General features: G+C 43.9%; 1 protein-coding gene across 1 annotated transcript; it reads left to right on the top strand.

Annotated features, from left to right (window-relative positions):
* The first annotated feature begins 3,166 nt into the window (after positions 1-3,166).
* On the top strand, positions 3,167-12,045 carry wbp2 (WW domain binding protein 2). The gene is made up of 8 exons (XM_014179498.3): positions 3,167-3,405; positions 6,334-6,442; positions 6,564-6,702; positions 7,220-7,312; positions 7,420-7,563; positions 7,709-7,831; positions 8,022-8,092; positions 11,337-12,045. The coding sequence occupies exons 1-8, from the start codon at positions 3,347-3,349 to the stop codon at positions 11,382-11,384; spliced, it is 786 nt and encodes a 261-aa protein (XP_014034973.1). The 5' UTR covers positions 3,167-3,346; the 3' UTR covers positions 11,385-12,045.
* The last annotated feature ends 1,144 nt before the right edge of the window (positions 12,046-13,189 follow it).

Genomic DNA, 13,189 nt, shown 5'->3' with positions numbered 1-13,189 from the left:
AGCCGCGGGAAGGACAGTGAGGGAAAAAAGTATTTGATCCCCTGCTGATTTTGTACGTTTGCCCACTGACAAAGAAATGATCAGTCTATAATTTTAATGGTAGGTTTATTTGAACAGTGTGAGACAGAATAACAACAAACAAATCCAGAAAAACGCATGCCAAAAATGAGGGAAATAAGTATTTGACCCCTCTGCAAAACATGACTTAGTACTTGGTGGCAAAACCCTTGTTGGCAATCACAGAGGTCAGACGTTTCTTGTAGTTGGCCACCAGGTTTGCACACATCTCAGGAGGGATTTTGTCCCACTCCTCTTTGCAGATCTTCTTCAAGTCATTAAGGTTTCGAGGCTGACGTTTGGCAACTCGAACCTTGAGCTCCCTCCACAGATTTTCTATGGGATTAAGGTCTGGAGACTGGCTAGGCCACTCCAGGACCTTAATGTGTTTCTTCTTGAGCCACTACTTTGTTGCCTTGGCCGTGTGTTTTGGGTCATTGTCATGCTGGAATACCCATCCACGACCCATTTTCAATGCCCTGACTGAGGGAAGGAGGTTCTCACCCAAGATTTGACGGTACATGGCCCCGCCCGAAGTTGTCCTGTCCCCTTAGCAGAAAAACACCCCCAAAGCATAATGTTTCCACCTCCATGTTTGACGGTGGGGATGGTGTTCTTGGGGTCATAGGCAGCATTCCTCCTCCTCCAAACACGGCGAGTTGAGTTGATGCCAAAGAGCTCCATTTTGGTCTCATTTGACCACAACACTTTCACCCAGTTGTCCTCTGAATCATTCAGATGTTCATTGGCAAACTTCAGACGGGCATGTATATGTGCTTTCTTGAGCAGGGGGACCTTGCGGGCGCTGCAGGATTTCAGTCCTTCACGGCGTAGTGTGTTACCAATTGTTTTCTTGGTGACTGTGGTCTCAGCTGCCTTGAGATCATTGACAAGATCCTCCCGTATAGTTCTGGGCTGATTCCTCACCGTTCTCATGATCATTGCAACTCCACAAGGTGAGATCTTGCATGGAGCCCCAGGCCGAGGGAGATTGACAGTTCTTTTGTGTTTCTTCCATTTGCAAATAATCGCACCAACTGTTGTCACCTTCTCACCAAGCTGCTTGGCGATGGTCTTGTAGCCCATTCCAGCCTTGTGTAGGTCTACAATCTTGTCCCTGACATTCTTGGAGAGCTCTTTGGTCTTGGCCATGGTGGAGAGTTTAAGAGTGTGCTCCTAATCTCAGCTCGTTACCTGTATAAAAGAGACCTGGGAGCCAGAAATCTTTCTGATTGAGAGGGGGTCAAATACTTATTTCCCTCATTAAAATGCAAATCAATTTATAACATTTTTGACATGCGTTTTTCTGGATTTTTTTGTTGTTATTCAGCAGGGTATCAAATACTTTTTTCGTTCACTGTAGTTTGGGGGTGAGGGTGCTGTGATATTTTCGCTGACGGTGGTGGTGCTGCAGTGCTGAATAAATTTTTTAGCCCGTGCTACAGACAACTATATCGGTCCGCTAATACAGGACTACTAAAGGCTCCATTTTTTAGGGGGTGCTGCAGCGCTAGGGGTGTGCCGACATGGCCATACCCATATTTGTAATCATATCCGTAAATGTTTTAATATGCCTATGTAGATGTTAGAAAAATACATCCTTGCATGTTTCTCACTGCAAAAAACCCTGCAGATTAGGCCTATGTGTGTGTGTGTGTCGAATCAAATCAAACGGTATTTGTCACATGCGCCGAATACAACAGTGAAATGCTTACTTACAAGCCTTTAACTAACAATGCAGTTTTAAGAAAAATACCAACAAAAAAAAGAAATAAAAGTTAACAATTAATTAAAGAGCAGCAGTAAAATAACAATAGCAAGGCTATATACTGGGGGTACTGCTACAGAGTCAATGTGCGGGGGTGCAGGTTAGTCGAGGTAATTTGTAGAGGTAAAGTGACTGCATAATAAGTACATTTATGAGACTTTATGAGGCTTCTTAACAGCTTCTATCCCCAAGCCATAAGACTGCTGAACAGCTTATCAAATGGCTGGACTACTTGCATTGACCCCCCCCTGCTAAAAATGTTTTTTAAAGTATGCTGCTGCTACTCGCTGTTTATTATCTATGCATAGTCACTAAACCCCTACCTACATGTACATACTACCTCAATTACCTAGACTAACCTGTACCCCCTGTATATAGCCTCGTTATTTTAATTTTATTGTTACTTTTTTATTTTTTACTTTAGTTTATTTAGTAAATCTTTTCTAAACTTGTATTTTTCTTAAAACTTAATTGTTGGTTAAGAAATTGTAAGCATGTCACAGTAAAGTTATTCGGTGCATGCGCCACATCAAACACATCAAAAACATGGTTTACATGTGGTTGATACCACTCCATTGACTCCATACCAGCCATTATTATGAGCCGTCCTCAGAAGCCTCCACTGGTCTGAATCCGCATCAGCATTTCATATTTTTATCAGAGCAGCAGGATCAAAGCACAGCCCGCCCATCTCTTGACAGACAAAGTTAAATCTTGACAGACAAACTAGCCAGGTGGGTTATTTAGAAACTCGCACATATTAGAAAGTTGTGTGCTGACACCTGATATCTTTTTAATTTTTTAAATTACGGATAATAAAAAAATATCAAGAATCCTGCCCATATATTTATTCCAATAACTGACTACTAGGCACACCCCAACTCACCACCACTACTTCCAGCAGCTATGCTTGCACCCATAAGTAGCCTAAATATTGGGTACTGTAGAGCTCTTTCAAATTCAACTGCTAATACGTTTTTATTTCTTTATTTTATTTCACCTTTATTTAACCAGGTAGGCTAGTTGAGAACAAGTCCTCATTTACAACTGCGACCTGGCCAAGATAAAGCAAAGCAGTTCGACACATACAACAACACAGAGTTACACATGGAATAAACAAACATACAATGTGCAAATAAGAGAGGTAAGGCAATAAATAGGCCATGGTGGCAAAGTAATTACAATATAGCAATTAAACACTGGAATGGATGAATGTGCAAGTAGATGTTTAACAAAATACAGTATGGTAAACCACTTCACTGTGTACCTTAATGACATCTCTCTAAAGTCGTCCACTCTCTCTCTAGAAATGGCCAGAGAGACACTTTTCAGAGATGACATCGCCGTGTGGGCGTAACATGCCAGAAAGGGCAGGCGCATTAGCATCACAACAAAAGTGGGTCCGTGAAGCAGGCGGACTAGTGAAACTACACAACGATTTTATCCCGTTCACATTTGAGACTGCATTTGTCAGTCTTTTACTTTGTTCATTCCACTCGGTAGTTACGAAGCGACATCGCAATGGCTTTGAACAAGAACAATTCAGAATCCGGAGGCGTCATTATCACCAACAGTGAAAGGTAACGTTAGACAGCTAGAGCTAGCTTGCTCATACTAGCTAGCTAATGCTCTTCAGTCAACGTGAGCAAGCTAGCCGTAGTAGACGCACAGAGTTTCTAAACACAGATACGGAACATCGCTAGACTTCTGTGAACGCTTGCGAAGCAGACTAAACAGACCAGGCCGGGGGTTGGGGTTTGAGAAGTCAATGAGAGAAGTAAAAAAATATTAATTGGTTGTTAATTTTCATGAAATGTAAAGGCACCACCTAGATTCGATCCAATGTCTTAAGTATTTGAACATGTTATTACTCCAACCTCGTGAAAGTGACAAACTGACACGTTTTTATTTTCGTCAAAAACGACTTTATATCGAAGGAGTGCCTTTGATTTGACGGTGTACACATGCGCAGTTCGGCGCGAGACGACCCTGACGCGTTTATGCGCATGAGCTTAGCGAGCCAACGTCTCCATGACGTCGCCTTCAAGCGTGATCCGGCATTTCTATTCAAGAAGCAATTCCTTCCCGTCTTTATACTGTACTGTCTTTGGTAGAGTTACGTTAGTTAGTTAGCTGTGTGTGTATGGGAGAATCTCCTCGTCCTCTCTTCACCTCCTCAAAACCCATTTGGAGAAGGTCAGAGGGGAGGAACCTAGGAGTATGCAATTGAGATTCTCCCTACGTAGCTAGGCAGTGTCTAGTTATGTAAACGTTAGTTAGCTTTCTGTGTATCTTTCCAGCTAGCCATTCAATGTATTGTAGCTACTGTAGCTTTGACATTGCGTATTCTTTCAGGCACCTAGAAAACTAGCTAATAGATCTTGCCTTGTCAACAACTTGGCCAGGACTCAGAAGCTAACTCTTGCATAATGATGACAATCAAATCGTGTGTTGACTGTCTGTCAGTGTCACTTCAGCTCATCAGTTTAGGTTGAGTTTATGCCGCGTTCAAAACAACTGGGAACTCTTGGGGGGGGGGGGGGGGGGGAGACGACCTCTTAACGGTCATCCAACTCGGAAACTCTGGCATCTTTCTAGAACTCTGATCTGAAGATCACTGATGTCATGATTTGACCTTGTCTTCTTCTTCCTATTGTGAATTTCTGACAGACTAGACCCTTTTTGGCATATTGCTGCCTTTCTCAGTTTGGAATGTGCATTCCACATTGTGACAAAACAAGAAAATAAAGGAGAATAGCAAAGCTTAAATTGCAGCACCATCTAATCCTGCACCTATACACTATGCCCAAAAACCCACAACCCCATCCCAGTACTCAGTGATGTAAAAATACTTTAAAGTACTACTTAAGTAGTTTTTTGGGGTATCTGTACTCTACTGTTTATATTTTACTTCACTACATTCCTAATGAAAATCATGTACTTTTTACTCCATACATTTTCCCTGACAGCCAAAAGTATTCATTATATTTTGATATGAAAATGGTCCGATTCACACACTTATCAGAATCCCTGGTCATCCCTACTGCCTCTGATCTGGCGGACTCATTAAACACAAATGCCTTGTTTGTAAATTATGTCTGATTGTTGGCTATCTATACATTTAAAAAAACAAAACAATTGTGCCATCTGGTTTGCTTAATATAAGGAATTTGAAATGATTCATGCTTTTACTTTTGATACTTAAGTATATTTAAAACCAAATACTTTTAGACTTACTCAAGTGGTATTTTACTAGGTGACTTTCACTTTTGCTTGGAGTCATTTTCTATTAAGGTATCTTTACTTGTACTCAAGTATGACAATTTGGTACTTTTCCCACCACTCCCACTACTTGTCCCTAAACGATCCTACAGAAGGCCGTCAGCCTGGGAGGATGGAACCCCTTCTCCCAAAATTTCCTGTAGATCTTCTGCACTAAAATCTCTCACACCCAAATATCTTTGCTGCTGCAACTACCAGATCTATCTTCTGTGATTTTTGCTCCATCAGTGCATTGCAGTTGATCACCATGGCTATAAATGCAAGAAATCCAACCTTACAACTCATATTCTCTTGGCTCTCTCTCTTCAGGCCTACTCAATTGGGGGCTCGGAGTTGCCTAACTCACCCTTGGGCTATCCTCTACTCTCTTCACTGCCTCAGCATAGGACGTTTTCTGCCCCACTCAAACTTAGGCAATCTCAACCTGTCTCTCTCACAGGGCATTTTGGATCCCCAGTTGCATGGGCACCCCCACTGTTGACACAGGGCTTTCTCTATCCCAACTGTACACTCCCTCTGACTTTGCTCTCCTGCACATTTCTCACATCGTGGGATCTCCCGTCTACACACTGCTGCAACACGTCCGAATCCTTGGCACCTAAAGCACCGACGCTGGTCCGGAACATAGGCCCTCACAGAATAGCAACTATAACCTGACCTTATCAGGAAGAAACACTGTCAAAGCTCAACAAGACAGACTGGGTATTCTCCGTCTTGCCATTGCCACCGGGTCGACTTCTCACGTAACGGCGGGCGTCACAAACACTAAGAATATTCATTTGATCCACCTCCACACTCAACGCTATTCCACTAATCCTGCCGTTTTCCCGAAAATACGTGTTACGTATCTGTCATGCGAGCATGGCAGGTAAACCTATTAAGGTGTTGGAACTAACCGTCTAACCAGCCACTAGTGTGTCACCAAGCCTAAGCCTATTACACCTTACTAGCTCTTTACTGGAGATGAGCAATGGGCCACTTATGGTAACTGACCAGCTCAGACAGTTGCACAATGCCCCCCTGATCTCATAAGCATGCTCTTTTAAAGGTTTTCTTTTTATCTGTGGTTATGGAAAATAATCATTGTCATGTTGATTTAGGTAAATTAACACTGAATTGACTTGCAACTTCAAAATTATATGTTGACAAAAGTGTGTGTGTGTGTGTGTGTGTGGGGGGGGGGGGGGGGGGGGGGGGGGGGGGGGGGGGGGGGGGGGGCGCATCAGTGTGTTGATGAGCTATGAGAACGTGGAGCTTGTATTCTGTGAAGCTGAGTGCCTGCCTGATGCCTTCAGGAAGAGTAAGAAGGGGAGTATCTTCCTGACTCCCTACAGGGTAAGAGGAGACACACTTCTTTACCGTGCACATTTTTCATAGACCCCAACCCACTCCCTAACCCTATAGGCACTAGATATGAAAGAAAAGGATTGGTGTAATCCAGGTTGTCTGTCCCCAGGTGATCTTTGTGGCGAAGGGGGGTCATGATGCTCTGCTGTCCTTCATGATGCCTTTCTACCTGATGAAGGGCTGTGAGGTCAAACAGCCTGTCCTGGGGGCCAACTACATCAAAGGCACAGTCAGCGCAGAGCCCGGAGGTGTGTGTGTTTGTGTGTGAGAGAATGAGACTGACTGTATCCCACCAGACCTCAAAGAACTTCACACTGTCAGTAGCAGAGAAACATAAATCAAATAAAATTGTAATTGTCACATGCGCCGAATACAACAGGTGTAGACCTTACCGTGAAATGCTTGCTTTCAAGCCCTTCACCAACAATGCAGTTAGGAAAATAGTTACTAAATAAACTAAAGTAAAAATAAAACAAAAAATAATTAACACAATAAAATAACAATAGGGAGGCTATATACAGGGGGTACCGGTACCGAGTCAATGTGTGGGGGTACAGGTTAGTCGAGGTAAAGTTACTGCATAATAAGTACATTTATGAGACATACCTGGCCAAGGACCACTTCTGTGCATAAAATGGACATAAAAGGAAAGTCTTCTTGATCTCTCTGCCAAACCTTGGAGGAACAGGCTTTAGTTTAAAATCTGGAATATGTTTTATCTTTTATTTTTTGAAAGAGTTAACTGTACTTCTATCACTATCTCAGGAGGCTGGGAAGGCTGTGCCACCTTTAAGCTGGTGTTTGCTGCTGGAGGAGCCATTGAGTTTGGACAGTGCATGTTACAGGTCGCTGCACAAGGTAAAGAACTTTGGAGCTTTATTCTTGACCATTTTACCCAATGACTAGCTTCTTTTGAAATAGCTATTTTAAATGGATGTTTCCCCCTCTCCTCTTCCCCTGTGCAGCATCCAGAGGGCAGCCTGTGAGTGGTGGCTTTGGGGGCTGTCCGTACATGGCCAACGGGGCATATGCCTACCCTCCTCCCCCAGCCAATGGGTACCCGGCGGGACCCCCACCCGGGTACTCCTACCCCAACCCCCCTCCGCCAGGTACTGACCAGACACGAAGACGACTGTTGTCTTCCTTTTAATGTCTTGTACTTGTCCAATTAGAATTTAGAAAAATAGTTTCATCACAAAAAATAGTCCATGTACTATTGCATGTCATATCTAACCACTCTCTGTTTCTTTCCAGATGCATTCTACCCCAACCCCGCCGGGTTTGATGGCCCTGCGGCCTACATGCCCCCTCCTCCCTACTCCGCCCCTCTGGGACAGCAGGCCCCCCACAACCCTGACCTGCCCTCCACACCTGCAGGTCAGAATACATTTTGGTTCTTGCTTTCTCTCCTCTCTCTTGCGCTCTCTCTCCTTTTCTTTCTAACTCACTCTTGCAAAGTTCCTTCATTAGTGATAGTTTTAATTAGCGTGATGTGAGCGATCCCATGCTGCCAAAGCATTAAATAATAGGACAATTAATTAACTTGTGCTTCTCTCTCCTCCCCCAGCCGAGGCAAAGGCAGCAGAGGCAGCAGCCAGTGCCAGCTGTGCCACACTCCCTCCCACCTACCTACCACAGGTACACCTGTTTACCAACATTTTACCACTGTAAATCTGACTTTATGAAATGCACATAGATAACATTTCACTTTAGTAGGGTATGGATTCTCACCGTTATATTTAAATTGTTGGCCCAGTAGCAGGTAGGAGAGGCAGGGTCATCAGGACAAGTCAATGCAGACAGCTACCTGACCCAATAAACAAAGAGCAAGTTAGAGTACAGCCAATGAATGCCATGCAGGAAGCGGCACAGGACCAATGAGAGAGGAACAATCCAATGGTACAGAGACCTGTGAGAGACATCCCACTTACAGTGCAACCAGAGTACTGGTGCTCACTTCCTCTCAGGTGGAGAGTAGTTAGACTAGGGCTGTTGTGGTGACCGTATTACCACCACACAGGCAGTCATGACGCAGTAAAATTCCACGTAACCTTGTAATCTCCTTTTATGCACTCTGGACATGAGTTGGTCGTACCCAATTTGCTAACTACCATCAGGTTGCTAATGGCCTGGTACTCAGGGCTCTATTGTCTGTCTAACCACTCTGACATCAATGCAAATGCTATTGGAAAATCACATCAAACACTAATCATCAAAACAGTATGTGCTTTTAAAACTCACCTCACTGTGATGATCAATTTGAAGAAAGAAGTTCAACAACAGGTTGAAACTGAGTCTAAAACATGGTCTTTGTGGATGTTATTTCAAAGCCAAACACAATGAAATGGACAGCGCTTTCTAAGGGGATGGTTCATTCAAACCCCCATAAGCATATTAGAGAATTATGCAAATACATAGGCCTATATTTGACACCAAGAAAGAACGGAAATAAAATGATTGTGCCGTTATACAATACATCGCCTACTGCTTATTACACATGGCAGAGAACATAAGAAAAACTGATTTAAGATGTCTGGTACATAATTGGTCTAGCCTATACTCCGAAAATATAACGAATTCTAGTAATCTTCTTTGAGCGAGGACTGTATTATTATGCATACTGGATGGACTGGTTACCCGATGCTACACTCCAAACAGTCTATGTATGATTCTGGGAGAGAACATATAGGCCTAGGCAGGCTTACAGAGTTGGCTTCCAATTATAGTGAACTTGCAAATTCCCTAGTAATAGGGAATTTTTTTATATTTTCATAGTTACTAGGCTGACGCATGACTTTTTAGCTTTATACCGTGCATTTCCATCTCCTCTCTCTCCTACATTCCTTGCTTGAGCAAGCAGAGGGGCTGTCAACAGTTGAATTAAATGTTTCCTTGTGAAAACATTATACTATCGACGTTCCCAAACATATTTCACTTGGTTTCCCAAATGAAGCACTGGGGTAGCTGTAGGAACAGGGTTGGAGAGCCCATGGCATACAGAGCACTGGGGTAGCTGTAGGAACAGGGCTGGAGAGCCCGTGGCATACAGAGCACTGGGGTAGCTGTAGGAACAGGGTTGGAGAGCCCGTGGCATACAGAGCACTGGGGTAGCTGTAGGAACAGGGTTGGAGAGCCCGTGGCATACAGAGCACTGGGGTAGCTGTAGGAACAGGGCTGGAGAGCCCATGGCGTACAGAGCACTGGGGTAGCTGTAGGAACAGGGTTGGAGAGCCCATGGCGTACAGAGCACTGGGGTAGCTGTAGGAACAGGGTTGGAGAGCCCATGGCGTACAGAGCACTGGGGTAGCTGTAGGAACAGGGTTGGAGAGCCCATGGCGTACAGAGCACTGGGGTAGCTGTAGGAACAGGGTTGGAGAGCCCATGGCGTACAGAGCACTGGGGTAGCCGTAGGAACAGGGCTGGAGAGCCCATGGCGTACAGAGCACTGGGGTAGCTGTAGGAACAGGGTTGGAGAGCCCATGGCGTACAGAGCACTGGGGTAGCTGTAGGAACAGGGTTGGAGAGCCCATGGCGTACAGAGCACTGGGGTAGCTGTAGGAACAGGGCTGGAGAGCCCATGGCATACAGAGCACTGGGGTAGCTGTAGGAACAGGGCTGGAGAGCCCATGGCATACAGAGCACTGGGGTAGCTGTAGGAACAGGGCTGGAGAGCCCATGGCATACAGAGCATTGGGGTAGCTGTAGGAACAGGGTTGGAGAGCCCATGGCATACAGAGCACTGGGGTAGCTGTAGGAACAGGGCTGGAGAGCCCATGGCATACAGAGCACTGGGGTAGCTGTAGGAACAGGGTTGGAGAGCCCATGGCATACAGAGCACTGGGGTAGCTGTAGGAACAGGGCTGGAGAGCCCATGGCATACAGAGCATTGGGGTAGCTGTAGGAACAGGGTTGGAGAGCCCATGGCATACAGAGCACTGGGGTAGCTGTAGGAACAGGGTTGGAGAGCCCATGGCATACAGAGCACTGGGGTAGCTGTAGGAACGCGGCCTCCATTCGAGTGCATACGTCTTTTCTTTTGCCACTGTTTCTGCCATTCTAAATTGAAACGCATTTTTACATATTAGTTAAGACTAAGTTGAGAATAGTCTGTTGGGTGAAAATATGATCACTTGATGAGAGAACAACGTGTGCAGCCGAGGCAAGAAACAGAGTTTAAAGCTATTGATGATTTGAGAAAGTCATAAAAAAGCTATGGTTGCATCATGCAGCCCATATATGTTTGAATTTCAAAGGTTTGTATCATTCACAACTGAAGTTGCCAAAGAGCTCTAAATCTAGTGTATAGGACCTGTTTCAAATGATCACTTATGCTCAACATAGCCACTTCATATGCACACTCGATCCAGAATGAAAAATATCCTTTGTATTTTATTCAACTAAGTTCAATTATATTATTCTAAAAATAAAATCATATAAAATAATGGCATGGGACTTATAAGCATATATCGTCCGCTAAATGAACAAGCCTACAGCCTACGACATGGTGCATAGCCAGATAACATACAGTAGGCCAACTCGTCTTCTGTTCTTCTGAAATACAATTTCTTCATATCATAATGAGTTGAGGCCTGGAGATGCTAAATGTTTGTCAATTACTGGGAGACCCGCAGTCTTTTACATGACAATAACCAGCTGACAAAATGTAATGACAGCTACAGGCCGAAATCAGACACAGACCGGTTGGAGAAACCAGTCAAAGCAGATGTTATCCTGCTATATCTAGCATAGGAACTGACAGTATATCAGATTACCATAGTATCGATGTAGTACTTTAATCAAATGGGTTTAACTCAGAGTTGATTTTGTCCTCCATACTGTGTATATCTGTAATCATACTGTATGTTTTCCTCCTCCTCTCCAGGACAAACCTCCCCCCTACTCTCCTACTGAGGACAAGAAGACCCAGTAGAGCACCGATATCTCAGCTCCCACGGCCTCTCCATCCCTATGATTTATTTCCTCCTCTGTCTCTTCTACAAACCCCTTCTGTCTACCTGGCTCCCTTTGAATCCATCCCAACTTTCTCAAGCTCGTGTACAGGCAGTTCCTTTCTACCTGAGTTCCACTAAACAATTATATCATACCCAGCTGATTTTAACTAAACAGTGTAACTTACAGCTCTTCTAGAGTGGTTGATGATATGATTGTAGCTTGTTTGGGCCCTAAGCTGTCAGGAAACAGGGGATATTAGGTTAAGGCGGAGGTGAGGTTTAGTACTAGTCTTGTGTACCTGCCTTTTTCTGTATTAGCAAACCCTAAGTTGGCTAAAGCAGAAACGGGCAGGCTGAAGGTTTAGCAGGTTGTTTTGGTGAGAAGCTGATTTATTTTCTAAGACGACTGGACAAACTGGACTGAATGAAGTTTTTTTTCTTTGCTAATCTATCCAGTGGCTAGCGAAAGTCTGTATTGTTGATTATTTATTTATTAATTTATTATTTTTCTGTACAGGATTTTAATGTGACTACTTTAAATATGAGAGCATAGCAGTAGATCATTGGACCAGGTCTCTGTTGAAAAATAAATGTTATTGCAATGAGACTAACCTGAATAAAAAAAGGTTAAATACAGAACAGTTGGTGAAGTTTGACATATATGGTACAAATCTGAAATGATACCCTTGTATGTAGGAAATATGGTGTCATTTGAGACTCGCCCTTTGTGTTGATAGGGACCATAATGTCAGTTATAGTTGACAGCTAGTTAGAATACTAGTGAATCCCTGATCCTAGTCGAACTGTACTGAACAAAAATATAAACCGTAACATGCAACAATTTTACTGAGTTACAGTTCATATAAGGAAATCAGTCAATTTTAAATAAATAAATTGGGCCCTAATCTATGGATCTCACATGACTGGCCAGGGGTGTGCCGGGGAGGGCCTAGGCCCACACACTTGAGAGCCAGGCCCAGCCAATCAGAATTAGTTTTTCCCCACAAAAGGGCTTTATTACAGACAGAAATACTCCTCAGTTTCATCAGCTGTCCGGTTGGCTGGTCTCAGACAATCCTGCAGGTGAAGAAGCCGGATGTGGAGGTCCTGGGCTGCCGTGGTTACACGTGGTCTGCGGTTGTGAGGCCGGTTGAACGTAATGCCAAATTCTCTAAAATTACATTGGAAGTGGCTTATGGTAGAGAAATGAACATAAAATTCTGGCAACAGCTCTGGTGGACATTCCCAATTGTACGCTCCCTCAACTTGAGATATCTGTGGCATTGTGTTGTGTGACAAAACTGTACAATTTATAATCTTTTATTGTCCCCAGTACAAGGTGCACCTGTGTAATGATCATACTGTTTTAATCAGCTTCTTAATATGCCACACCTGTCACGTGGATGGATTATGTTGGCAAAGGAGAAATGCTCACTAACAGGTATGTTAACAAATTTGTGCCCAAAATTTGAGAGAAATAGCTATCTGCTACTGCCTGTGTGTATGGAGCAGTTGCCCCATGATGTAATGTCCTGTGTGTCACTCTTCTGAACATTCTAGAACTCACTCACCCACCACATCAGATCAAGGATAAGTGCTGTCTTGCTTGCGTCACAGCACTCTGCAGTGTTCCGGACTTGCACTAGCTAACGGACTAGTCAGTTCTCTCTCTTATAACAACCGTAATGGCTGTACTTCTCTTGTGATGGGTTCTTCAGTGACATGTTTGAGGTCAATCTCTGAATCACATCTGAGCACCTTAATATTTTGGCCACTCTCTTTC

Source organism: Salmo salar, chromosome 28 (assembly GCF_965601325.2).
Source record: "Salmo salar chromosome 28, fSalSal1, whole genome shotgun sequence".
NCBI classification, from domain to species: Eukaryota; Metazoa; Chordata; class Actinopteri; order Salmoniformes; family Salmonidae; genus Salmo; species Salmo salar.
The sequence above is the reverse complement of the archived record's forward strand: the minus strand, read 5'-3'. Positions and strand labels throughout refer to the sequence as shown.